Source organism: Magnolia sinica, chromosome 4 (genome assembly GCF_029962835.1).
Source record: "Magnolia sinica isolate HGM2019 chromosome 4, MsV1, whole genome shotgun sequence".
Lineage (NCBI taxonomy): Eukaryota > Viridiplantae > Streptophyta > Magnoliopsida > Magnoliales > Magnoliaceae > Magnolia > Magnolia sinica.
Window position 1 is genome coordinate 95,163,851 of NC_080576.1, and position 27,153 is coordinate 95,191,003.

The 27,153-nt window shown below is 36.5% G+C and overlaps 1 protein-coding gene across 4 annotated transcripts in view; it reads left to right on the forward strand.

Moving 5' to 3' along the window:
* Nucleotides 1-26,470, forward strand: part of LOC131243414 (epimerase family protein SDR39U1 homolog, chloroplastic) — a 110,670-nt gene extending 84,200 nt beyond the window's left edge. For all 4 annotated transcript variants that reach the window (XM_058242773.1, XM_058242772.1, XM_058242771.1 and 1 more), the window contains 4 exons: nt 17,487-17,547; nt 20,888-20,958; nt 25,897-26,036; nt 26,147-26,470. In XM_058242773.1, the coding sequence (XP_058098756.1) occupies nt 17,487-17,547; nt 20,888-20,958; nt 25,897-26,036; nt 26,147-26,278 (404 nt within the window). In that variant the 3' untranslated portion in view covers nt 26,279-26,470. The remainder of the gene's footprint in view (nt 1-17,486; nt 17,548-20,887; nt 20,959-25,896; nt 26,037-26,146) is intronic.
* Nucleotides 26,471-27,153: the final 683 nt, after the last annotated feature.

Consider the following 27,153-nt stretch of genomic DNA (forward strand, 5'->3'; position numbering starts at 1 on the left):
AAGTTTCTAAAAATAAACTAGTTCCTAAAAATAGAAAAATACTAGAATTAGAAAATTTTCAAAACTCAACCCTAATTCTAAAAATAGAAAAAGTAAAGGAATTAGAAAGGGATTACCAATTTAGAAGTTATTTCAGGATCCTACAAAACAGGAAAACAAGTTAGTTCCTAAAAATAAAATAAAATAAAAACCTTTAACCTAAAGTTAGTAAAATCCTAATCTTAACTTAATTCTAAAACTAATTAATCTCAGAAAATGTAACCGTCAATCCCCGGCAATGGCACAAAAAACTTGATCACAACCCAAGTGCAGGGTTGTGATGCAGTAATAAACTCAGTAAGACCGAGGTCGAATCCACAGGGATTGAAACCTGTACGTTATCTGAAAATAATCAGATCTAGAACTAGGCTAAGATGAAATCTAAACCAATTGTGATTTGAGGAATAATGGTGAAATATTAATCTAAACTTAAAGAATTCGAAGGAAGGAAACTAGGGATTCAGAGGATCCACTTGTAGAGATCAGGGAGATCTTATGCCTGCTTCATGGATATTATACTGAACTTACTTGATATAGTTTTCAAGAGATGAAAGGTATAAGAATTAGGTATGATTCCATCACAAATCCATGCCTAAGAGACAAGGTAAACAACAGAACTTAGACCAATCCATAACCAACTAAAAGATGTATGAGTGTTAGGAAGGATTCCATCATCCAACCATGTCTATGAGACGATGGCGAACAACAGGGTTTCCGAACATCAAAATAAAAGGAAAGGAATTATTCAAGCCATCACAGATCTACTGTAATTTAAATCACAACAAACCATTAATGACTAAAAGAATTTCTTAAATCAAAACAAAGTCAATTAGTTCAGTTCAAATCAAACCTGTAGAAGCTCCCATCACGCCACAAGCTTCACCTCTTAGCCCTAGCTAAGGGATTTAGCCTAACATAATCATAGGAAAAAGAAGAAAAATAAAGAAAAAATACATAAAAATTTCAAACACTTCTCTCTCCGCCTCTCTCTCTCTATCTGACGTCCCCTATTCAAGCACCCCCTCTTCTCCACGTTTGGAACTCTTTTTATAGCTTTTGGAGTAGTGGAAATCGGATTTGGGAAGCTATCGCACGCGCAGCGAAAGCCTTTTCGTAGCCAAGTTTGGGGCTTCATAACTCTCGTATTCCTTGCATTATTTCTGTAAAATCAGCGTCTCTTGGAAGTATTTTGGCTGGTCTACACGATGGACGGTTCAGATCTGCCATATGATCAAAGATGGTGGGCCACAACTGCCTGGAAAATCAGATCTCGCGGACGTGCGTAGCCTTTCGCACGTCCGGCGCTGACGTGATCGGTGGGCCCCACAGAGGTATTTTCTGGGAAATCCACCCCGTCCATTGGATTCAGGATGAAATTTCGGTCAAGAATGGGTGGTTTTGAACGTCCATTGACGCGGCCCAGAGAAGAAATCATTCAAACATCAATTTGAACGTTGCAGGGCAGTCCACTTATGGCCTCTGTATTGCGCATGTGTGCTTGCATGGGTCCAAAAGTTCAGCATGGGTTTGAAGATTTCATGGTCCTCTACAAGATGGACGGTTCAGATTGGTCGTACGTACACTATGTGGGGCCCACTAGCGTCCGCAAAAACGGACAGCGTTCGTCCGTTACATAGCGTGAAACGACAATTGCCGTTTTAGGAAGAAGGTGCGGGTCAGCGCTGCTGACCCGCCTTACGTGGTTTGGTGCGCAGCGGCACGTGTGTACCTCATGTACACACGCTGTATATACGGGGCCCACTGTAATGTACATGCAAGATCCGATCCATCCATTTGTTTCCTCATCTTATTTAAACCGCCGAGACCAAAGTTGAGACAGTTCCAGATATCAGGTGGGCCCAGAATCAACGGTTTATGGGCTGATCTGTCAGTTGGGGTACTTCCATAGTGATCCGAGGGCTGAAATTTGATATGTACGGTTAATTTATGGCCCTCAGGCCATGTATGAAGTTTTGAGCCAATCAGATGGCGAGAACTATGTGATCTTGCATTTTTCACCAATTTCGGGCCTCTTTAACGTGAATGGCTTGATTTCCTCGGATCCCTGGTGTGTAATTCCATCGATCTTGGTCCCCTGGAGTCCGTCCCTTGCCTTGGGTGTCATCAGAGCGTTAAATCCATGGTTTAAGCACCCTTTTTCAGTTCATGCTTGTAAATACACTCTGCATCACAAACACGATTAAATCAGGCTATTAAACGGTATCATGCTTGTAAATCCATGCAATAACTGGGTCTGATATGCAATATTTGACCCTCTATAGGAAGCCTATGGTAGGTGCTTCATCGGTTTCAACGAGACAAAGTACTCTCATTAGTGGCTCCATCATCTTTAGGATCGACTTGACCCTCTTCCTATATTTAATCCTGTATGGTGTTCACAACTTCAACCGGTATCCCTGATGTCTTCTGCCTATGTTTTGTGTTGAGCCAATCTCGGGAAGAGAACATCTCACTCAACTCTCCCCTATGCTGGAATAAACTCTCTAAGGCTATAAAGTTTGTTGCGAATCTAGTTGCGGCAGGCCTCAACAACTCGTCCTTTCATGAACTTCTTCATTATTGCGACTACTTGATTATGGTTGTAAATAAACGTCGTCATTTCTCTTACCCTTTCGATCATTTCCTTAACATTCTTCTTCTTCCCAATATTTTCCAATATAAGATCAATACAATGGGCAGCACATGGTGACCAAAAAAGATGTGGTCTCTTCTTCATCAACTTATGTCTTGCAAGCTTATATGATGCTTCATTATTTGTCAAAATCTGCACTACATTATCCTCTCCAATCCCTTCCACAACTTTATCCATTAGTCCAGTAATATAATTAGAATCTTTTGTTACCTCTGAGGCATCGATTGACTTGTGGTATATAATTTCTAAGTGGCAGTACACCATGAAGTTGATCATGTTGCGTCTGGTTAGGCCAGTCTAACCATCACACATGATCGTGCATCCTCTGGCTTGCCATTAAGGTTTAAAGGTAGCCACGTATGCTTTCACATCCGCATACTCTGCATCTGTCCATTTCCTCTTAATCTCCTTAGCCGTGGGAGCTTTTATTCCTTCACCTGCTTCTGCTGCTGCATTAATTACCACCTGCCAATATGGAGAATTGACCACTTTAGGAGGTATGTTTGTAAATATTTTGGATTGAATGTCCTCATTGTGAGGTTCCTTTGTTTATATAGAAACTCTAGGCTAATTACAAGGCTGAATTGCTGCCATTAACATCAATCTAGGCTAACAAACAAGGAAACAATAACTGTACAAGATATATACAATCATGCCATAAATAGATGACCTAATTATGGCTAAATATGCTATACCGATTGACACAATCATGTCATAATTAGATGACCTGATTATGGCTAAATATATGCTGTCCCGATTGACACCTCCCTAAAATTGATGCTGGTCGATCAAGAAGCATCAATTTGCCAAACAAGGAAACAATAACTGTACAAGATATATACAATCAATAACTGTATAAATAACTTTGCTGCTGCCCTACTTAGCTTCTCAATGGAAGTTCTACTCCACATTTGTTTATTTTCTTTTGTTTAGTTGATTCTTTCCTAAACAGGATTGGATCAATAGAGGGCCTCCTAGGCTCATTTACTTCTTCATCCAAATGTATAGGGGCATCACGTGAAGATGTTTGTCGTCAGCTCCCAAACACACGTCATAACCCACCAAACCTACCCCCCCTGTATCACGTATTGACCCACTCGCGCCAAACATGCGGCGACATTCTTCCTCTTGATGAGCTAGACGCAAGCTCTCTCTCCTAGGTATAGTTAATTCCCGATATCTTCGTCAGAATCAATAATATCTTCATCACGAATGCCCATATATTTAGGACCAAACACCTATTGTCGAGTTGCATCCAAAATCTCATCTTTCTTCTTTTGTCCAGCAGCATGTTTACCCTTCGACTCATCCAGATTAGCTTGCATTGAAAGCATTATATCTTTCGGTACTCTAGTACATCCTGCAACTTGACCTTTTTGATATGCCAAATGTTGTTTGAGACGAGTAATTCCACCAATTACTAGTTTATCACAATAGTTGCACTTCATTTAGTGCCTGGTACCACCAACCCTCTGACAATGTTACCATCCAATATCCTCACTTACTTGTTGGCCAGACCCAGACATTTCCTTAGGCTTAGGTAGATACTAGATATAGATTAGATTTGACGTATGTCTATGTGAGATTGTGAGTCTACTCTCTATTCTAAATTTATATACAGTTTCAGAATCTAATTAATAAAGATGATTTATGTTTTAAATGCTAAGAAGCTCCAAAACCTGTCCAATATAAGAAAATATAAACATAAAGTCACTAATTCGAAAAAAATATATATATAAAATGACAACAACAATCTGTAAAATGGACATTAACATGTTCTACTATAATTAACACATCATATTCTACTATTAAAACAGTAAAACATTCAATAAAAAATGAATTTTCGAATTTTTTAAAAAAGGGTCGAAAATAATGCGTAAATAGAAAAAATTATAAAAAAATATCAAATGAGAACAACAATATGTAAAATGCTCATTAACATATTCTAATATTATTAACAAATCATATTCTACCATTAAAACAGAAAAACATTCAATAAAAAATGATTTTTCGAATTTTTAAAAAAAGGGCCAAAAATAGGGCGGAAATAGAAAAAAATTATTAAAAAAATATAAAATGACAACAACAATTTGTAAAATGCACATTAACATGTTCTAATATGATTAACACATCATATTCTACCATTAAAACAACAAAACATTCAATAAAAAATGATTTTTCGAATTTTAAAAAAAAGGGCCGAAAATAGTGCGTAAATAGAAAAAAATTATAAAAAAATATAAAATGACAACAACAATCTGTAATATGGAAATTAACATGTTCTACTATGATTCAAACATCATATTCTACCATTAAAACAGCAAAACATTCAATAAAAAATGATTTTTCGAATTTTTTAAAAAAGGGCCAAAATTAGTGCGTAATAGAAAAAAATTATAAAAAAATATAAAATTACAACAACAATCTGTAAAATGGAGATTAAGGGCCTGTTTGGCCGGCACATCATATTCTATCATTAAAATAGCAAAACATTCAATAAAAAATGATTTTTCATTTTTTAAAAAAAGAGCCAAAAATAGTGTGTAAATAAATAAAAATTATAAAAAAATATAAAATGACAACAACAATCTGTAAAATGGACATTAACATGTTCTAATATGATTAACACATCATATTCTACCATTAAAACAACAAAACATTTAATAAAAAATGATTTTTCGAATTAAAAAAAAAAAGAACCAAAAATAGTGCGAAAATAAAAAAAATTATAAAAAAAATATAAGATGAGAACAATAATCTGTAAAATGCACATTAACATGTTCTAATATGATTAACACATCATATTCTACCATTAAAGTAGCAAAACATTCAATAAAAAATGATTCTTCGAATTAAAAAAAGGGCCAAAAATTGTGCATAAATAGAAAAAATTATAAAAAATATAAAATGACAACAACAATTTGTAAAATGCACATTAACATGTTCTAATATGATTAACGAATCATATTCTACCATTAAAACAATAAAACATTCAAGAAAAAGTATAAATACTTATTTTTGAGGAATTTCTGGAAAATGGCTCACGGAGCTTCGAATCAAGAAAATCCTTAATATAAGTTGTTTTTATCTGTAATATCAAGCTAAGAGTGGTCGAAAATGGCAATATAATAATTTAGGAAGAGTTTGGAAAAAAAAAGTGAAAAAAAAGTGAAAAAACGAACCTTTAAAAGCCCAAAAAAATATGACCATTTTTTGACCGTTACAGGGTAGTAACGGCCGTTACGCCCCATAACTGTCATTACGGGTCCGTTACTGCTACAAAGTCGGGGGGTGCACTGTTACGGCCCCTCGTATCGTGTAACGGTCATGGCCGTTACCGTTACGTATTGGCCGATACGGCCGATATGTAACCGATATGGGACACCTTGCATGCAAGAGACAACCTCAATTGAACCAAGCATAACCTGCTACACTTCGGAAAGACATGAAGCGCCTCCACAATTTCGAGGAGTACAATAAAAGTTGTTCACTGATTCCCCCTCCTTGAGGTAGAGAGAGCAGGCGTGCATACTAATCATGTCCCTTTTACAGAGATGGTCAATAGTTAGCAGTTTGTCTTTCACCGTAGCCAATAAAATGCAACCACCCTCCAAACACTCGGTATCACACTCCAGCAATACGAAATCAAGGGGGGGGGACTTATCAAACTTTCCTTTATTGCAAAAATTATCACAATTTATCGACAATATATTGATACATTGTGATATTTTGAATATAGCATATTATAAAGTTCCCAAATATGGTCGATACGTGTCTGATTTCGATTTCCCCACTCAAATCCTCTTTATTCTCCAAACTACTCATATTGGTCATAATCTTCTTGAGAATCTAATCCCCAAAAAAACTTGATCAAGGGGGGGGGACTTATCAAACTTTCCTTTATTGCAAAAATTATCACAATTTATCGACAATATATTGATACATTGTGATATTTTGAATATAGCACATTATAAAGTTCCCAAATATGGTCGATACGTGTCTGATTTCGATTTCCCCACTCAAATCCTCTTTATTCTCCAAACTACTCATATTGGTCATAATCTTCTTGAGAATCTAATCCCCTAAAAAACTTGAGAAAAATGGAGGGGACTTATCAAACTTTCCTTTATTGCAAAAAATATCACACTTTATCGACAATATATTTATACATTGTGATATATTGAATATAGCACATTATAAAGTTCCCAAATATGGTCGATACGTGTCTGATTTCGATTTCCCCACTCAAATCCTCTTTATTCTCCAAACTACTCATATTGGTCATAATCTTCTTGAGAATCTAATCCCCAAAAAAACTTGGAAATCAAGGGGGGGGGACTTATCAAACTTTCCTTTATTGCAAAAATTATCACAATTTATCGACAATATATTGATACATTGTGATATTTTGAATATAGCACATTATAAAGTTCCCAAATATGGTCGATACGTGTCTGATTTCGATTTCCCCACTCAAATCCTCTTTATTCTCCAAACTACTCATATTGGTCATAATCTTCTTGAGAATCTAATCCCCAAAAAAACTTGATCAAGGGGGGGGGACTTATCAAACTTTCCTTTATTGCAAAAATTATCACAATTTATCGACAATATATTGATACATTGTGATATTTTGAATATAGCATATTATAAAGTTCCCAAATATGGTCGATACGTGTCTGATTTCGATTTCCCCACTCAAATCCTCTTTATTCTCCAAACTACTCATATTGGTCATAATCTTCTTGAGAATCTAATCCCCTAAAAAACTTGAGAAAAATGGATTTTTTAGCATTTGTTTTTTGGCCAAGGGAACAATGCCCCTTTGCGAAAAGTAAAAAACAAAAAGCTAAAAAGTCTATGTTTTTCCTCAATGTTTTTGGGATTAAAGACCTAAGAGTACTTTGACAAGTTCTTGTGATTTTTATTTATTTTTGGATTTGGGTGGGGAAATCAAAATCAATTGAAACCCAATCAGTGATTTATTATTATTATTATTGAAATTCGAAGTGTTTTTCTTATTGAAATGGTTTAGAATCGATGGAATCAAGTTACTAATCAATGATTTTGCATGCCTAATCATAGATTTTTACCTCTTATTTTCTATTTTGGAAAATATAGAGGTATTTGGGGAAATCTGAAATTTCCTCGATTTCATCCATTTAACTTGCAATTAGAGTGGAAAAATCATGTTAGATGCTTGTAGTTTAATCTATGGATTGACGGAATTGTTGGGAAAATTATTTTTAATAAAAAATATCAAAAAATAAATAAAAATTAACATTTTTTAAAAATTACACCTACCAATTAAAATTGATTCCTAATATATTTGGGTATTGATGAGTGTATGTTGATCTTAATATCAATGACACTATTATTTCTAAATAAATTTAATTTTTATGGAAAAAGGACAAGAAATAATTTGGAAATATCCTATTTTAAAATAAGTATTGCATTAATGGAGGAATATTTTTACTTCTTTCTTGGATTTTGAATGTATTGGTTGTGTTTTCATACTTGTACAATTTATAAATGATATGAACTCATGTTGGATATAATTGGATTACTTCTATCAGATAGTGCATAATTTAGGACCCTAGACAAAGGAAACTTATTATGTCTACTTATTTTTTGTGATCTTTTGAGTTCTAAGTGTGTAATAATGTATTTTCAAACATTCCTGAAGTTTTATTGAAAATTTTGATCAATTTCCCAATGTTTTCCAAAAACAACAATTCATTCCGCAATACACGCTATATTTCTCAAGTGATAGCGATATGTTTCCATATCCCAAGGGTGTGATACATGCATTTACCGATATTTAAATCACTGCAAACACCTAAGGCTTGATAAAGAGACGTGCTCGTTGTAGTCCAACCTCCATCCTTTACTCCATATTTCCAAGAGAATTTGTTTCTATGGTCAGCTATCTTCAGTGACAAACCTTTGGAGTCACTTTCGTAACAATATGCAATTCATCACCTTTAGATCCTTTATACTCAATCCCCCCATATTTTGTGGTTTATGTACGTCCCTTCCACAATAGCAAGTGAAGTTTTTTCTTTCACTCCATTCCATTTGATAAAAAGTCTCGTTGTAGATTTTCAATACAATTAATGGCACCAGTAGGGCACTAAAAGAAAGAGATGAAGTATATCAATGGGACTTTGTCTCTTTAGGGCAAGCTGATGAAACACATAAGTATATCAATGGGACAATCCAACTAACCTTTTTTAGGCACCAGGATGAAGAATATCATTGGGACATTCCAACCACCTGTTCATTCACAAAAGTAGATTAAAATCTTGGGACTTTGTCACTAGATGTATTGGCCATTTTCCATTTTCACTGTGAAAAGGTACTTGGTCATACGAGTACTACACGTGTAGTGCTTTTAGGAGTGTAGTTGATCCATACCCAACATAGTTACATCCTTGTTGTACATATGTACATATATACATACCTATGTACATACGTACATACACACATACATACATAGGGAAATATTCCTATAAGATTCGAGCTATGTGGGCCCACCATGAAGTGTATGTGACATCTGAACCCTGCATCTAGTAAATCCCCTCCTAAACATTGGATGTGCCAAAAATCAGCCATATCCAAAACTAAGGTTGGGCACAACATCCGAAATAGTGCAAAATCATGCCTAAAACATCTAAAATCACTTGGTGGGGCCCATCTGAGTTTTGTAATGACTTGAAAGTTGATGAAACCCCTCATCTAGGCAATGTTTTCCATATTGTTATCGCATAATGTATTGCACCCTTGAGATATGGATACATATCGGTTATCGCACAAGATACATCGGTTGTATCATGTAATTTATCATTGTTGTTAGTAAACATTCGGAAATTGGTTGAATTTTTCAATGAAACTTTAGGGATTGTTAAAAAGACACCAATACACAGAAAAAAATCACAAAAAAACAAGTGCATATAATAGGTTTCCTTTGTATAGGATCCCATGCACTGGTTGATTGAACTGATGCAACTATATTCAAAGTCAATTCATAAAATTTATAATTGTAGGAAGACATATATGGCAACACAAGCATTACATTCAAAAGTAAAAGAAGCAGAAAACTAGAAATATACCTGTGGATTTCAGAAAAAAAAAATACATTTTTAAAACATTTTTAATTATTTTGTAATTAAAAAATATTTTTAAAAAATCCCTAAATTTCCAAGAACGAGTAGATCAGGTTATATATATGTTTAATTTTCATGCTTGGATACTAAGATTGCAACCAATTTGGGAAAAATTGGGGAAATTTCAAAATTTCTCCAATTTTCTGCAACTCGGCCCATCTCCCCCAATCTCAAAATCGACGCTCCAAATCCATAATTTTCCATGCAAAATATGAAGAATCATGGATTTCCTACCATTTAACACTATTTATAACAAATAAAAATGAAAAAAAAAAATCAAAACTAAAACATATACACATTTTAGAATTAGGCTTGAAGAAGCTTCCAATCGTGATTTCATAGAAATTTTGAAGGTTTTCTTCCAAGAAGCTAGAGTAGATTAGTCAAAATCACCTTAAAATGTACTATGAAGAAATTTTTTTTCCCCCCTTCTTTTTGAAAAGATATTGATTATTGTGAATTTTTTAGGATTTTCCAGACAAAACATTGCCAGTTTCCTTTTATCCCTTTCGATATAGCACTCGGTATCGATATATCACACTATGCATTAAGAATTTATAAATGGGGAATGGATATATCCAATGTTTTCAGTATAAATGGTATCAACCGATATATCGTACGATATCTTATATCACACTTGTGCGATACGAAACGCATAGGTAGAGCCGATATATCCCACTTGTTCAATCTAGTGAGAATTTTCAATTTTTTATCTTTTATTTTATTTTTTATTTTTTTATTTTGGTAAATCATGTTAAATCAGTATCAAATGGTTTTGTAAATCATGTTAAATCAATATCAAATGGTTACAAATCTTTGCATGAAGAATCATGGATTTGGATCTTCGATTGTGAGATTTGGGGGAGATGAGCCAAGTTGTGAAAAATTAGGAAAAATCAAAAGTTTTTAATTTCTCGCAAATCGGTTACAATCTTTATGTCCAAATACAAAATCAAACAAGTTTTATTCTTGGTAATTTAGGGATTTTTTTTTGGGAAAAATTAATTTTAATTAAAAATGTTAAAAAATATATATATTTTTTGAAATTCCACTTCTATCAACGGTCAATTGGTTCCCATTTCGGAATATTCAGGAGTGTTTGATGAAATCATCATTACATACACTTCTTTTTTTTTTCGAAATTCCACTTCGATCAATGGTCAATTGGAGTACTTAGGAGTGTTTGATAAAATCATTATTACATACACTTATTTTGGGATTTGGGTGAAGATGGGCCAAGTTGTGAAAAATGGGGAAAATTTTGAAATTTCCCTATGTTTGATGAAATCATCATTACATACACTTATTTTAGGATTTGTGTGAAGATGGGTCGATTTGCGAAAAATTGGAGAAATTTTGAAAATTTCCTAAAATTTCTCAAATCGAAGAGGATGAGTACTAGTGTTATGTTAGAGAGTGTCTTCACTGGTATCATTCTATTATGATCTGGGCATATTATTGTTGGTTTGTGGAGCAGCCAATATTTATTGTATCAATATCTTGTTATGTATCGCATGGGATATGTCATTTGTATCAGGTAATTTGTATCAGGAAATATATTGCACTTTTTGGGAAACATTGGGAAATTTATCAAAATTTTCGATGAAACTTTAGGGATGTTTAAAAAGACATTAATACATGTTTTTAAATCATAACATCACAAAAGTGTGCAGATAACAAGTTTCCTTTATATAGGGTCCTAAGCTATATGTCGTCTAACTGAATTGATGCAACTAAATTCAAAGTGAATTCATAAGATTTATAAATCTTGAAATTAGAGTGTATGTGATGATGATCTCGTCAAACGCTCCTACATACTATGAAATTAGGCCTAATTGACTACTGATAGAAGTGGAATTTCTACAAAAATAAAAATAAAAATTATTATTATTTTTTTTAATTAAAAAATAACTTTCTTCCAAAATATCACCAAACTACATGAATTAGTAGATCAAGCCTCACACATGTTTGATTTTGTGTTTGGACAGTCTGATTGTAACCAATTTGGGAGAATTTGGGAAATTTATGAAATTGGACCACCTATCCTCAAATCTTGAAATCAAAGGTTCAAATCCTTCATTTTCCATGCAAAAAATGAAGGGCTTGTTTGATGCAGGGTATTAAGTGTGATTAGGTGATATGGAATCGCATTTGGTCCCATGCAAATTCCATCTAACATTTGGAAACAACAGGAAGGATTGGATTAATCCTAATATTATATCATCCAGTGCACATAGTAGATACTATGGGATTTCTAGTGGATTTCAAAATCGACTACATTTGTAGGCCCCACGTCGATGCATGTGTTTTATCCACACCATCCATCCATATGCACCCTTTACACGTGACATTTGACTTGCATATGCGTACAAGTGGCTGGCATCATTTGTGAAATCTAGTCCATTGATTGCAGTTCCATGGTCCACTAAACGCAAGCTTCATTTAATACCATGTTTTTTTCAAAGGAAGAATTTAATCCCAAACGTGGGATTGAACGATCAAAATACCACGGTATTTCCAGACATGCAATCATTATGCAATAATGGTGTTAATTCCATCTAATACAATTCCATACCATTTAATCATGCGTACCAAACAGGCAAGAAGAATCAATCATTTCTAACCTATTGGCACTGACTTCATATGATTTAAACAAAAGAATTGATCAAAATGCAAAAACACTCACCAAATGAAATTTGGCCCCAAATCTACAAAATCTTGATTCCGGTTTGAAATCTCTGTTTTTCTCCCAAAAGATTGAAAAGGATGGATTGAAATCCACCAACAAAGCGTTTAGAATAGAGAAGAATGGAGGAAAGTGAGGGGAAAAATTGAAGATTTGGGTGCTTTTGTGAAAACTAGTGATGCAAGATCGATGTATGATGCTAAACCATAAGTAGAGATCAATTAGGAAATTAAGTTAAAGAATTAAAAGTCATAAGCATGCTAAAACCATCACACATCTCATGATCATAAGAAGAAATTATGAAGAGTTCAAGCCTAAATTAGCAGCAACGTCCTGCATGAACATTAAATACGAGAAACGAGGATCTAATGGATGTAGGGACATCCAAATAGCATAGGGATAAGTCTATTTTAAGAGGAAAAACCTAATACTACCTAGGGCTTGGTATATTTAGATATAGTTTAGTCTAGGGTTAGGGAAATTTTAGGAAAGGATGAAATTGGTGTTAAATTGGGCAAATTGGTTAAGGGGATTGATGGATTTAGGTAGTAGTAAAGGGGAATTAGGGTTTTGAATGAGGGGAAATTAGGGATTTGGATCAATTAGGTAAATTAGAGACCTAGGGTTTGGGAATTTGGGGAAATTGGGAGATTTGAGAACCTAGGGTTAGGGTTTAGGGTGAGGGGTGATATGGTTTTGATGGGGAATCAAAGGGATGTAAGGGGGAAGAGAAGATGGGCTGTACGGCTAGCCTTATGAGTTCACACGTGTGGCCATACGGTCACACATGTGGGCTAGATGGGTTTGGTTTTCCAATGTTCGAGTTGTGGAGAAAGGTGTAAAAGAGAAGAAAGGGAAAGGTTCTAATGGTTTGTGGGGAAAGGAAAATAAAGAAGAAAAGAAAATTGAAGAAATATCTTGATTGTTGATGAATATATGCAAGTATGGGGATAGGGGGAAGCCTCGCACCTTTAGTGACGAAGATAGGCCTTGCACCGATCTTCCTTGCAAATTAGAAAGTAAGAGAATTTTTTGTCTTTTCAAAGACAAAAAGACACATGAGAGAGGTCACACCCCCCCCCCCCCCTTTAAATAGTCTCAGAAACTTTCCCAAATTACAATAAAGTCCTTATCTCCTCCACGTTGATCAAATAACCCAGCTTTAAACAAAACACATAATACACATCGTAAATAGTTCCAAAAAAAAAAAAAACATAAAATCAAGTCGAAAAAAAAACCCTAAGACAATCCTAAGCCTATTTATCATCCATTGGGCCGCACAAGTGGCCATGGTCACGATCCGACGTTGATGATGGTCCCAATTGCAATCTGATGGTCAAAATGAGATGACGACAGAAATCAATGGTCTGATGCTCCTATGGAAGATGTCATGAAGATATAGGACCACTAGTGGGCCCCATGTATGGGCCATCCATCCACGAGGACATCGGTGCTCTCCTCGCATACACTGGAACGGGCGCAAGTATTTCCTCATCAATAAGCCTACGGTTTCTGTTGATATCGATGATACCTATCGATATCGACAAATATCGTCGATACCAATGAAAATTTCAAAAGAAATATACAAAGATATCTCGCGATACAAGCAATATCATGCAATATCTAATGGTACATTGCGATACATTATGTGATACCATGGAATTTTGATATTCCACCTATGTTTCGTATCGCTAACCTTTGATATTATCATTGGTTGATATTATTGATATTGCAATCATTGGGACCAGCAGTTCTATGCCTAGCCCCATCGAGATGGGGATGATAATTTTGAGCCACCGCGCAACTCTATGGGTCTAAGTCACAAACACACACGTTGTTCATAGCTATATTTCTAATTTTAACTTCTTCCTTTGCTTTTAAATGTATTGCTTGTGTTTCAATACATGTCTTCTTAGTTCTTACATTTAAAATTATATGAATGGACTTTGAATATACTTGCATCAATTTAGTCAAACGACACATAGATTAGGACCCCATATAAAGGAGACCTATTATGTGCACATGTTTTTTATGATGTTTTGATTTCATGTGTGTATTCATGTCTTTTTAAACAATCCCTGAAGTTTTATTGAAAAATTCGTCCAATTTCCTAATGTTTACCCTTGTTTCCCAACAACAACGATACATTATGCAATGCAACAGATATATCCCAAGCAATAATCGATATGTTTCTGTATCCCAAGGGTGTAATACATTATGCGATAACGATACGGAAAACATGGGATATATCGCATGATATGGCGATATCCACAATATATCACAATATTGTGCAATATGTTGCACGATACCATGAAAAATGGATATTAAAGCGGGATTTCGTATCACCCAGTTGGGATAATGGATATATCGTGTGGTATATCAGTGATATTGCGAGACTAAAAACACTGCATCTAGGCGAGACACACAATAAATTGATTGGATGTCTAAACCACATCATGGTGGGCCCCATAAAGAATCCAAAAGTTTTGAATGGCTTGACATCGACTCTCTACTATTTCCTTTAGTGTTGCTCACCTAAGTCGTAGATCAGGCTAGATTTTGGGCATTAGGCGTACTAATGGGCAATGCATTTGATGGACGGGGTGGATGTCTAACACACTTTACAATGGGGCCCATAGAGATCAACCCCTGATCACACACACACACACGCGCGCGCGCAATCCAATAGATAGCTGACCCTCACTCATCGAGTGGACCACACTAGTAGTTTGTGATTTATCAATGACTAGGCATTATTTTCTATGTGGTGGTCCACCTGATGTGTGGATGTCTTATTTTTGCATTAGGTGATCCTTATGGTGAGTCCAACCTATTGGAAGGTTTAGGTGTCACATGCACTTTTTAGGTTGGAAATTATCCGTTGGGTGGACCATATTTTTCATTAGGTGATCCTCGTGAGTCCAACTTATTGGAAGGATTTGATGTCACATGCTTTATAGGTTGGAAGGTCCAACCAGTTGGACTTAAGACCTTGTGCACACAAAAACACACGTGTAGACCCATCATGGTGTGGGTGGGTGGGTGTGTGTGTGTGTGTGTGAGGGGGGGCATCAAGCCAATCCACCTAAGTTTTGGATTGGTCTAATTTTCAGGCTCAGGGCCAAACACAAGAGGTTGCACTTGTGGATGTTGTGCACATCATGTGTTCCCCATAGAGCTTGACTCCGATAACTTTGCCTGAAGTTGACTCCATATGAAGGGGCACACTTGTTGGACACAACAGATATATGCACACAACATGTGGGACCTACAGAACATGACTCCATGGTAACTTAGCATGGAATTGACTCCATATGATCATTCCCATGGGGAGTGAATGTATGTTGTCATCACCAGGTAGGTTAACATGTTGGCGCCTCTCATGTGGGGTCCACCATGGTGGGCATGACCTGTGTTCGAATTATCTTCGATATTATCTTTATCTCTAGCTCAGCGATACCGATAACATTGGTAGTGATACCGATAACACTGGTAGCATAAAAAATTCCAGGTGTTAGCAATGTACCGCTAATTTAAACATCAATATTTTCAACTATGTAAATTCTAAGTGTCACTTGTATTGCCAATGCATCAATATTGCCACGTATTGATATCATTAGAATTTTGTTTATTAGAAAAAAAAAAATTCATATTTTTTTTCATTGGTACATGGTTGTAAGTACTGTTCAATTTGTCATTGATAATATTAATAATATCTCGATATTATCGATATCGCAACATGCACGATATTGAGACCACAATCTTTTGTTTTATTTCCAATTGTTGATGATTTCTTGGTGAAATATCAAGTGTTGTTGATATTTTGCAATATCAATGGATGTTTAGATGGAAGGTTGGATGGTTAAATAGGCTGGATGGGATGATTTGACTGATTTCTTACAACAACGCATGCTTTTAAGGCCCCATTAAATGAAAACTTGTTATGTATGCATTCTTTTTGTAATTTTTTATTTCTAAATATGCAAATGTGTACATTTTAACATTTCTTGAAGTTTCACTGAAAATTCCACCGTTTTTCCCATGTTTCCCCACATTTCTGGTTATCAACGATATTATCGGCGATATCGATATTATTTCTGTATCTCTGGCTAGCGAAACTTGTAGTGATACCGATACTTCGAACATTGGGCATGACATCCAACTGTGTAATCAGTGTGCCCCCATGAAAATTATCTAGCCCAAGAATCAGGTCGATCCAATTATTAGGTGGACCACCATAACAAACAATAGAAAAACAATAAATCTCCAAATTCATGTGATCACTCACATGATGATGATAAATCGACTTGATTTTTGGGATTTTTTTTTTTTAATTTTATTTTATTATGTGGGGCGACCCTTCTTGACTGGTTAAATGCCATACACACACCACGGCGGGGACCATGTTAATTCGGACATGTTTGGGTGGTTGTCCCTTGTTTTCCATGGTGGGGCCCACCTGATGATTGGATAGGCTTATTTTTTGCATGTGGTGTTTTTCATGGCAGATGCACTTGATGCCTGGTTTGGATATCATATACCACACAAACAGAATGGTGGGCCCCATATGAGGCACTGACATGGTAACTTACCATATTGACACCTATAAAGGATCATTTCCCTCTGTATATCATTACAGTTGCATGGGCACTAAATTTCAACGAGCATGTCACTTTTTAATTCTGGTTAGAATATGGTGATCTTACTTTTGTTCTTGATATCTTGGTCAGCATTAAAATGGAAGTTTTTGGAAGGACAAAAAATAAAACTGGAATTTCATGCTTATCTATTCTTTTCTATTTGAATTCATAATATTGCTTCTCCAGGTTCTTTTATCCAACTTCATAACTACACTTTCTGAAATTTAATGATAATCTATTGTGTTGTTGTCACTCAAATCTGGGGCACATTTCTATTGATTCCTTTGTTTGACTTTGTACAGCCAAAATGATTCCTCTGTTCATGATGTTTGCTGGTGGACCTTTGGGGACTGGAAAACAGTGGTAATGATGCAGATCTCTATGGTTTAGTGCATTTAGAAGTTTTGTTTACCATGTCTTTTGAAATTTGTCAATCTTTTCAATGACTAACACTTGCACATCACAATATAATCTGTAGAGTCCTGCACAGATATTCAGGTTATATGGGATATCAATCTTTGACTTGTGGAACAGAGTATCAAGTCTCACAGTCTAGAATACCTAAAGGGTGTTTTAACACTTAGATGTAGATTTGCATATAACAAAATTTTGTTCGTGATTCTCACTTCATTGATTAAATAAAATTTATAATCAACTTTGTTTGGCAAATCAGTGTCCCTAAGATAGGACCATATGTTTACCAGTAGAGGTCTGGAAGTGTGCAGGAGAGATTGGATTATTTTGGTAGACTATGTTGCTCAATAAGATTGTAAGAATGAAAAAAATGCCAGAAGAATGAAGGTGTACTATGGTGCCTATTTACAAGAATAATGGAGGCGTACAGAGCTGCACCAACTATTGTGATATTAAACTTGAGGAAAGACTGATGCAGCAAAGATTTAGGCATGGAACAAATGTATCAAAAAATCAGTTTGCAGTTATGCAAGGGAGGTGAACCATTGAGATTATTTTCTTACTTAAACAGTCGTAAGTTCAGGGTGAGAACAGATATCCACATGGTCTTTATTGACTTATAGAAAACATAAAATAGGGTCCCCATTTAGATAATATGGTGGGTTTTGGGAAAAAGAAAAAGAAAAAAAGAGGAGTCTTCAAAGGATATGTTGGCAGGATTAAGGAGATGTACGAGGGAGTGGTAGCTAATATGAGTAACAGTAGAGAAGAGAAAAGTGAGTTTCCACTTACAATAGGCCAACACCAATGGTCATCATTGAGACTGTATTTTTTTGCATTGGTTATGAATGAGTTAACGAGGCATTTACAGGAAGAGGTCCTGTTGTGTATGTTGTTTGCCATTGACATAGTTTTGATCGACAGGATGAGACGGGGTAAATGCAAAGCTGGAACTATGGACAGATGCTTTAGAATCTAAATGTTTTAAAATTATCTGGACACAGAAAGAATATATGGATGCAATTTTAGTAATAATAGGAGTAGAAAATGAGGTACTGGTGCAGATTAATGGCCAAGAGTACCCCAAAATGACCATTTCTGATATCTTGGGTAGATTACTCACAATAAATGAGAGATTGAAAAAGGATGTTGCTTATGGAATTAGAGATGAGTGGAGTGGAGATATGCCTTCAGTTTTATATGATTATTGCATGTACCAATCAAATTGAAGGGGATATTTTATAGGACAACTATAAGACCACCTATGCTTTATAGGACAATGATGGGTAGTCAAGGAACAACACGTTTATAGAATGAGTGTAGCTAAAATGAAGATATTGAGATGGATGAATGGCAAGACGAGGAAGGATAAAATTAGAAATGAATGCATTCGAGGTAACTAGAGTTATAAATGAGGGCACTTGAGGGAAATTAGGAGCAGCACCAATAGGTAATAAGATGATGGGGAGTAGTCTTGGATGGTTTAGCCGTGTGCATCGGAGATAAGAACTGCATTAAGAGCGAGTTGGTTCAAGTTAAAGTCTATAAAAGAGCAAGGGGAAAGCCCAAAAGGGTGTGGGTGGAGGTAGTAAGAAAAGATTTGATGTCTATGGTTTTTCTGAGGATATGGCCCTTGATAGAGTGGATTGGTGGAACAATATTTTTGTAAGTTGGGATAAGGGCATAAGGCTTAGATGATGATGATGAAATCACGCTCCATAAGTGTTTGTTGTTTGTGGATGATGTAATGATGGTTGATGAGACGAGGGAGTGAATGCTAGATTGAAGCTTTGGAGGAAGACTCTACAATCTACATGCTTAAAAATTAGCATATTTGGAATGCAACTCTAGTGGGACAATTATAGAGGCAAGGATTTAATTAAAGTTGATGCATAAAGAGATTTCTCAAAGTGATTTGTTTCGTTAACTAGTCTCTGTTTTTCCAAAAGGATGGAGAAATTGATGAGGACGTATACTAGAGTTAAGAGTGGGCGGATGAAGTGGAGATGTACATCTGCAATGTTGTGTAATCAATGCATGCTCATGAAGCTTGAGGGGGGTTTGAATGGAGGAAAACTAAACATGCATATTGAAAAGAAACCTGAAACCCTCAAGAAATGGAAAACCATAGATTTCGATTTTCCTTCCGTTGTTTGTTTTGGATTTCAGTTTCACGTGGATTCACATTCGGTCATCTTGAACACTCACCTTGTTTGTCTTCTCTAAATCGAGAATCGATTTGACATTCTTTTTTGGGTGATATGAATGTCCATAGTTTTGGAGGAAAAGCTGCAAATAGGAAATTGGTTTCCATCTTACTTTTTTTTTTTTTTTTGGCCCTCAATGGTGGAAAAAGTAGGTTTTCCATGGAAACTGATTTCATTTCTAAGGTTTTCCACATTCCTGAACCCCCCCCTAAGGGAAAATTTTACAAAACCATTTGGCCGACCTTGACAGATGGAAACTGTTGGGCAATTTGAACAACATCAACACAAGTTCAGTGTTGTTGATGATGATAATGAAATCATACACTTAATTCATATTTTTTACAAGCTTGAAAGATATCTGTTGTGTCTAACTTTCAAATATGAAAAAAAGGCAATGGATTGAAAATCGTGGGACACTTGAAAGAAACAGTCTCTGGAGATTGTGCTGCTAGCTACGATATGGATGGTCTGGAAAGACTGTAATAATACGATGTCAGTTACAAATCCCACCAATAGTTGTGGCTTCTTCTATGTTGGTCCTTGAGGAGTTTGTAGGTTATAAGAAGGTTGATTTCAGTAGGGAGTGCCAGAGTGGAAGGGCATTTCTCCTAGACAAGGAGGTGGCTGGTTTGTATGTTTTATATTTTGGGATACTAAGGTCTGGCCCTTGGTAGAGTGGAATGGAGGAACAGGATTCATGTATGATGTAGCTGACCTCAATTAATTCGCATTTGGCTTATATGATGATGATGATCTTGCTGGGTGTAGTCCATTCTCTTTGTAATAAATTCTGCTCATTGGTAAATGAAGTATATATGAATAACAGACAACTGGTGTGATTCATCAATATGATATAGACGATGGCTGATAATGTCAATGGAGATCACATCTTATTTTCCCACTGCATGTTATATAAAACAAAGTGTAAAATTCTACCTGTAGAAAGATATTAAATTATGTGCCATGCAATACTTTCACTTTTAATGTAAGTGCTAATATAAATCAATCATAGTTTGTTGTGATCCTAATGTGGTTTTACTTGCTTGCTTCTCCAATAATCAATTAATGGTGTAAGGATGCAGGTTTTCCTGGATTCATTTGGATGACCTCGTGAACCTCATTTATGAGGCTTTATCAAACCCATCTTATAAAGGTAAGTGGTATTCATTAAAGTGAATGTTGAACTGTTATCCATTTCTTGAATAAAGTGAATACAATTAAATCTCAAACATTGGGGTGTTGTGCATCAATTTGACTTGCTTTGTTGATGAATGCCTATTGATATCTCAAGGTTTGAAAACTGGTTAAATTTGGACTTATATTGTAACTATCTAGAGATCAATCCAAAGTCTTAGGATCTTTAGCTGATATGGCAAAAGTCTTTAACTTATTCAGTTTGTAATTGTGATGTAGAAAGAATGAAAAGATAATTTATTTCCCATAGACATCAAAATTCATCTGTTTTTCATGTATAGTTTATTTCAAATTCCAACACATAAAATATGCATTGATATGTTGGTACCCATACGTATGAAGTTATTTTAGTATATTAGAAGCGTCAATGGTTGGGTCCTTACTCATGCCTCAGTGGTAGACTCACAAGAGTTTCAACATGAGGTCATGGGTTCGAGTACCCATTGTGGTGAAATTCCACTATGGTGTGTGTGGGTGTGAGTGTGTGTATTAAAAAAAAAAAAGCGTTAACGGTTATTGGTATAGGCCTATGACGCACTTATTGCTTAGTCTTTTTGGTGTTGGGATATGTTAGATATAATGATATTTGTATTGGGGATGGTTTTGTCCTTTTTTTTTTTGCTTTCTATCACTTAAGTATGAAGGGGAATTGGGGGTGTGTAACCCTAACTCCTCTTTTCTTCTCCCGATCTTCCTTCTCTCTTTCTCTCTTCCTTTCTTCTTTTCCATCTTTATACAAATCTACATGGTATCAAAGCTATTCTAGAAGTGGTTCAGGCCCTGCAATCCTTTCCATTCCACCCCAAGTTGTTGGATCTAATTTGGGATCCTTCCAAAGGCGTAGGGGACTGATCGGACCTTAATGGAAGCATGTTTTGCTGTTCTTTTGGGCAGAAAGTATGTTTTCTGTGTTGTTCTTCAAGTAGAAGGAAGCGCTCACAAAAAGGAGTGTAAATGCCTTGACAAATAATGAAGGCTTGTTGATTTTTCATAAGGTGATATTTAAAATTATTCATTTATGTTGGTTGCATTGTGTGGATGCAATTATTTGGTAGAATATTCTCACCGTAAAGTTGTGTGCAATGTGGGAATGGTATTGACATGGATTAAAGTAATAACGGATCAGAAATCCGTGTTATGTTATTCTGGACGCGTGGTTGTGTCTAGATCTTCCTCTATGATCAGTGTTTTCCATTGGTGTTGAATTAAATCGATTGTGGAATGTCTATGGAACCCAAAAGTGTAGTTGTTGGTTCCTCATCTCTTGGGGAAATGCAATGACCTTCCTTCAATACATCAATAACTTATGTGAAATTGAATGAAAAGAATTATTTTCTATGGGCCAAGTCTGTTGAGGTATTCCTCTTAGCCCACTAAAATGATTAGTACTTCACCGTCCTAAACCAGAGGAATTTGATCCTAGATATAGACAATGGATGCATGAGGATGCCCAAAGTCAATCTTGGTTGTGGAATAGCATGGAGTCTAATGTGAGTTATAATTTAGTGTTCTTAAACATGACAAAAGGGGATACTGGGAGAAAGGTGTACTCCTTAGAACAGAATATTTCTTGAGTATAAATTTTTGATCCCCCACCCAAATGTCATCCCAAAACTTAATCTTTAGCTCATTACCTAAAGAGAACCCAACACCTTCCCACACCTTATTCCTAATACGAGTTGCCACTCTTCACACTGAGGAGGACCTATACAAAGATGATGATTGAATCCACTATCCCCCATCATCCACTCCATACTTTCTACCCACTAACTCATTCCAAAAGGATTCCTCTTCCACCCTAAACCTCCACACCCATTTACCTATCAAAGCATCATTTATTCTCTCGAAGCTTCTTAAACCGACACCCCCTTGATCCTGAGGCTTACACACTTCCTCACATTTCATAAGATAGAACTTATGCTTATCCTCTGTTCCCTTCCAAAGGAAATCTCTTCTAATTTTCTCCAACCTCGCTAACACCGACTTCAGGCATTTAAACAGAGACATAAAATAGATCGGTACATTTGACATTGTCACCTTAATAAGAGGATTCCTCCCCCCAATGATAGAGATCAAGTCCACCATTGCGAAACTTCTTGACAAACCGCTCAATCACCTTATCCCATACACACTTTGGTGGTTTACCTATACATAAAGGAAGCCCAAGGCAAATGGACGGAAAGTCTCCTGCCTTGCACCCAAACAAACTTGCAAAAGAAGCCACTTCTTCCTTGGATAAGCCCACTCCCAGTAATTCACTCTTAAAGATGTTAATTCTGAGCCCCGACACTACTTCGAAACATACAATAATCATGCACAGATTTTCCACCAAATCTTCATCGGCCTTACAAAGCAGGAGCGTTTCATCCGCAGATTGAAGATGTGTCAGTTGAAACTCGGAATTATATATAGCAAAGCCCCTCAGCAATTTCTCCTTCGCCCCCTTGTCAATTATCCTACTCAAGGCTTCATTCGAAGTTCCAAGTTCTAACGTCTTTACACACGACAATCAAGCTACAATACATATTGTTAATAATCATGAAAGAATGAAGCATATATTTCATCTCATGATCAAATCACAAATTTATTCACCAAGGTTCTTGGAATGAAACTTATATTCCAATATGAAGCAGTGCCAAATGGTGGGAGGCTTGTGACGCCCCGGTCCTTGCTCCAACGTGGGCGGGGCTGGGTGCCTGGGCGAGCCACCATGCTGGGCGAGCTACTGTTGCAGGTGTTCCATCTCCAACCGTTGGAACAGAGTCGTCCTCGGCTCTGATACCAAATGAGACGACCCACCCCACCATTGTGATATTGTCCGCTTTGGGGTCTCCCCCGCACGGCTTTAAAACGCGTCACAATAGTTAAGGGAGAGCCTCCACATATAGCCAAGACTTCGAACGACTGCCCAAGCGATGTGGGATAGAGTTCCGTCCACAATCACCTGCAACAGTAGCTCGCTCAGGCACCCAGCCCCGCCCACATCACGCTCGCCCACATTGGAGCAGGGACCGGGGTGTCACAAGGCTGAAGCAAATGGAATCTTTTTTTTTTTTTTTTGACAGGTTAGATCAGATTTCATACCCCGTGGAGCCCTTTCCTTTCCTTGTTTGTCACTCTTCCATTCTGCTGAAGTTGAATTCCTTCTGTTGGACTGCATCCCTAATAAATCCTTATGCTGGACAACTTAAAAAATAGAGAGCACTAGCTTCCTAACAGATGCTTGCTATGTTATGCATATGAGGAAAATGTTCCCCATTTGATGATGCATTGTAGTTTCTCAACAAGGATATGGACTGATTTTTTCAACCAGCATTATTTGGGAAATTCCCAGTTTGGTGAGGGAGCTATTATTCCCCAAATGGTCGTGTTGTGCCGTGGGTCCGGTTGGGCATTTACACTGGAAGGTGACATTTCATGTGGTTTGCTGATGTATCTGATTGAAAAGAAATTATATCATTTTTCAAAATCTCCCGTGCAGAAAGAGTTAGCAGTAAGGTCATTAGTTGCATTTTCGATTGGATGAAGGCTGATAGGAATCAGCATGGTATCTCAAGCCAATTGGTTAAATCAAGGTGGAAGGAGGTCCTTAAATTGGGTCTGGGTCGTCCGACGTCCAAAGGTCAAATAGCTTCATCCTCATGGTGGTTGTGTCATGCTTAACTTCAGTGGCAGCTCGTTGGGGAACCTAGGCTCAGCTGGAATGGGCAGCATAATTAGAGATTACCTGGTAAGCTGCTTCATTTCTTTTTCAGGGCCAACCACCATGCATGTCTTAAATTGCGTGGAAGCAGCAGCTATGCTCCAGGCTATCAAGGTTACAATTGAGAGGCTATTGGAATATGATTGTGGAAGGGTATTCCATTAATGCAATCAGATGGGCTCGATCTTAGCATGTTGCAAACACTGTAGAAGAGATTTTCGATCTTTGTAATGGCAGAAAAATCTTTTTCTCATATGTCCCCGGAGATGCAAATGAGGAGATGGATACTCTGTCTAAGAATGGTGTCTCTAGGTAGAGTTTGTTTATCAATATCCATATGTAATATGAGGTTGGGTTAGCTGGTGTATGGTGCTATTACGTATTGCTGTTCAGTGTTTTTGCAGCTGCTGTTTTGCAGCAGCGACCTTTTTGGCTGCTCTTTTGTATTGCTGTCTTTTCATTTTAAATAAAGTCCCTATTTTTTTTCTTCTGTGACGGTTTTCTAACAGGGTTCAAGGAAATGTTTTGGATTGGGTGAAAACCTTGGAAAACTAAATCAAAATCAAATTCCTTAGATGTGATGTTTCCTCTATTTGAGAACATAAGGAGGAATCGATTTACTTTCTTAAAAGTGAGTAAAACCTTTTTCTCCAAAAAGTTGATTGTTGTCAAAAGAGGTTTTCCTTTGATGTAATGTTTGAAATGATAAAATTGGTGGGAAAAAGTAGTTTTCCTTTAAAAATTGCAACCCAAACACTGGAAAATGGAAAGGAAAAGCATTTTCCAGGACAATTTCTGTGACAAAATAAACAGGTGTGAAAGGTTTCCTTTCCCTAGTGGTGATGTCATTTTTCCTTCTGCTTATGTCACCCTCGTAGTTTTCTATCCCTTCTTTTGGTTTCCCCCAATCCAAACACACCAACTTACAGAAATATTTGATTGTTCTTGTATTGCTCTGGAAAAGATTTTGAGTTGCTTACATATGTTGTTTCCAAACACTTAAAAAGAGTCACCTGCTTATTGCTGAGTTTTTCACTATAAGTCTATAACAGTTCTTGTGAAACAAACAATCTATATGCCATCATCAGTGTTTTGTTTGGTTGGTCTGTTCAGCTCTGTAGTAACTGATTTATTACTCTTTTCTTGAAAGGAGGATTGTTATTTTGGTTTTAAAAATAGTCTAGTAAATGTCAGGTATCATCAATGGGACTGCACCAAACCCAGTCAGATTGACAGAGATGTGCGAGCAGTTGGGAGAGGTCATGGGCCGCCCCTCGTGGCTGCCTGTACCGGACTTCGCACTCAAGGCAGTCCTTGGTGAAGGTGCCACCATTGTAAGTGTTCCTGTGCCCTCACATTTTTCCTTAATTTTTGTTCTGATAATGGTGAATAAAGAAAGTATGAATGACCCCTTGAGTCACTTTGTGGCTATGGTGAATGGCAGGTTTTGGACGGGCAAAAGGTGCTTCCTGTGAAAGCCAAAGAATTGGGTTTCTCATTCAGATACCCCTATGTCAAAGATGCACTGAGGGCCATCATGTCATCAAAGAAGCAAGGTTTGTCCTTGGGAAAATGAGCATGTATTATTCTTTATTCTTTTACTAGAAGTGTCCATGCTTTCTGCCAAGTTAGAGAATGATACATTGTACAGTGAAAATCAGATGCATTTTTCCAATGTTCGAAGTTCTATTCAGCCTGTTGTTGACAGATTTATGGCCTTGATTTGGTCCAGCATTGCTTATAGAATTACTGTTAGAAGAGGTAACTATATGATGCTCCATTTCAAAAGAAGTGAGTCTTTTTGTTCTGCTCAGAACTGATAAAGGTGGGCCCATGTTTCAGTATTCGCAGCTGTTCATCTGATGGGTCCCATCGTTAGATGGGCCATGCACCAATTCAGATTATCAGAGTCCATCTGATTCATGGGCTGTACATGGAATTACATCCAATTGTTCATGTGAAACGGGGTCCGAATCGACTGTAGAGCAGGAAAGCCTTTTGGAGGACGTGTGAGATGGCCATGCATGCTTATGAGAGTATCAAAGTTTCTCTTTTGCGAGCCTGTTCCATGAAAGGGGTTTGATACTCTGGCAGATACACATGTACGCAAACATCTTTCAAGTAGCAAATTTTTACTGAAATTAAACTGTCAGGTACTGGTACCCACTTCACATGGTTTATAAAACAAAAGACACTAGATCATTGTTCTAAAAGTTGATTAAATGATATCTAATGGATGATCAGGGATGCAAAATCAACCACCTGGCTTATAGTTAGGATTTTTATGATTTACAAAGAAATCAGCCACTTTCTCTGGCAGTTGTTGGTTGATAGAAAAGGCTAATGGAAGGTATTGGAATGAAAACTACATGAATTAGTGAGGTATTTTATTGAAAAGATGACTTAGAAAGGTATTGGGATGTAAATTCCAAATTAGTGAGGTGCAATTTC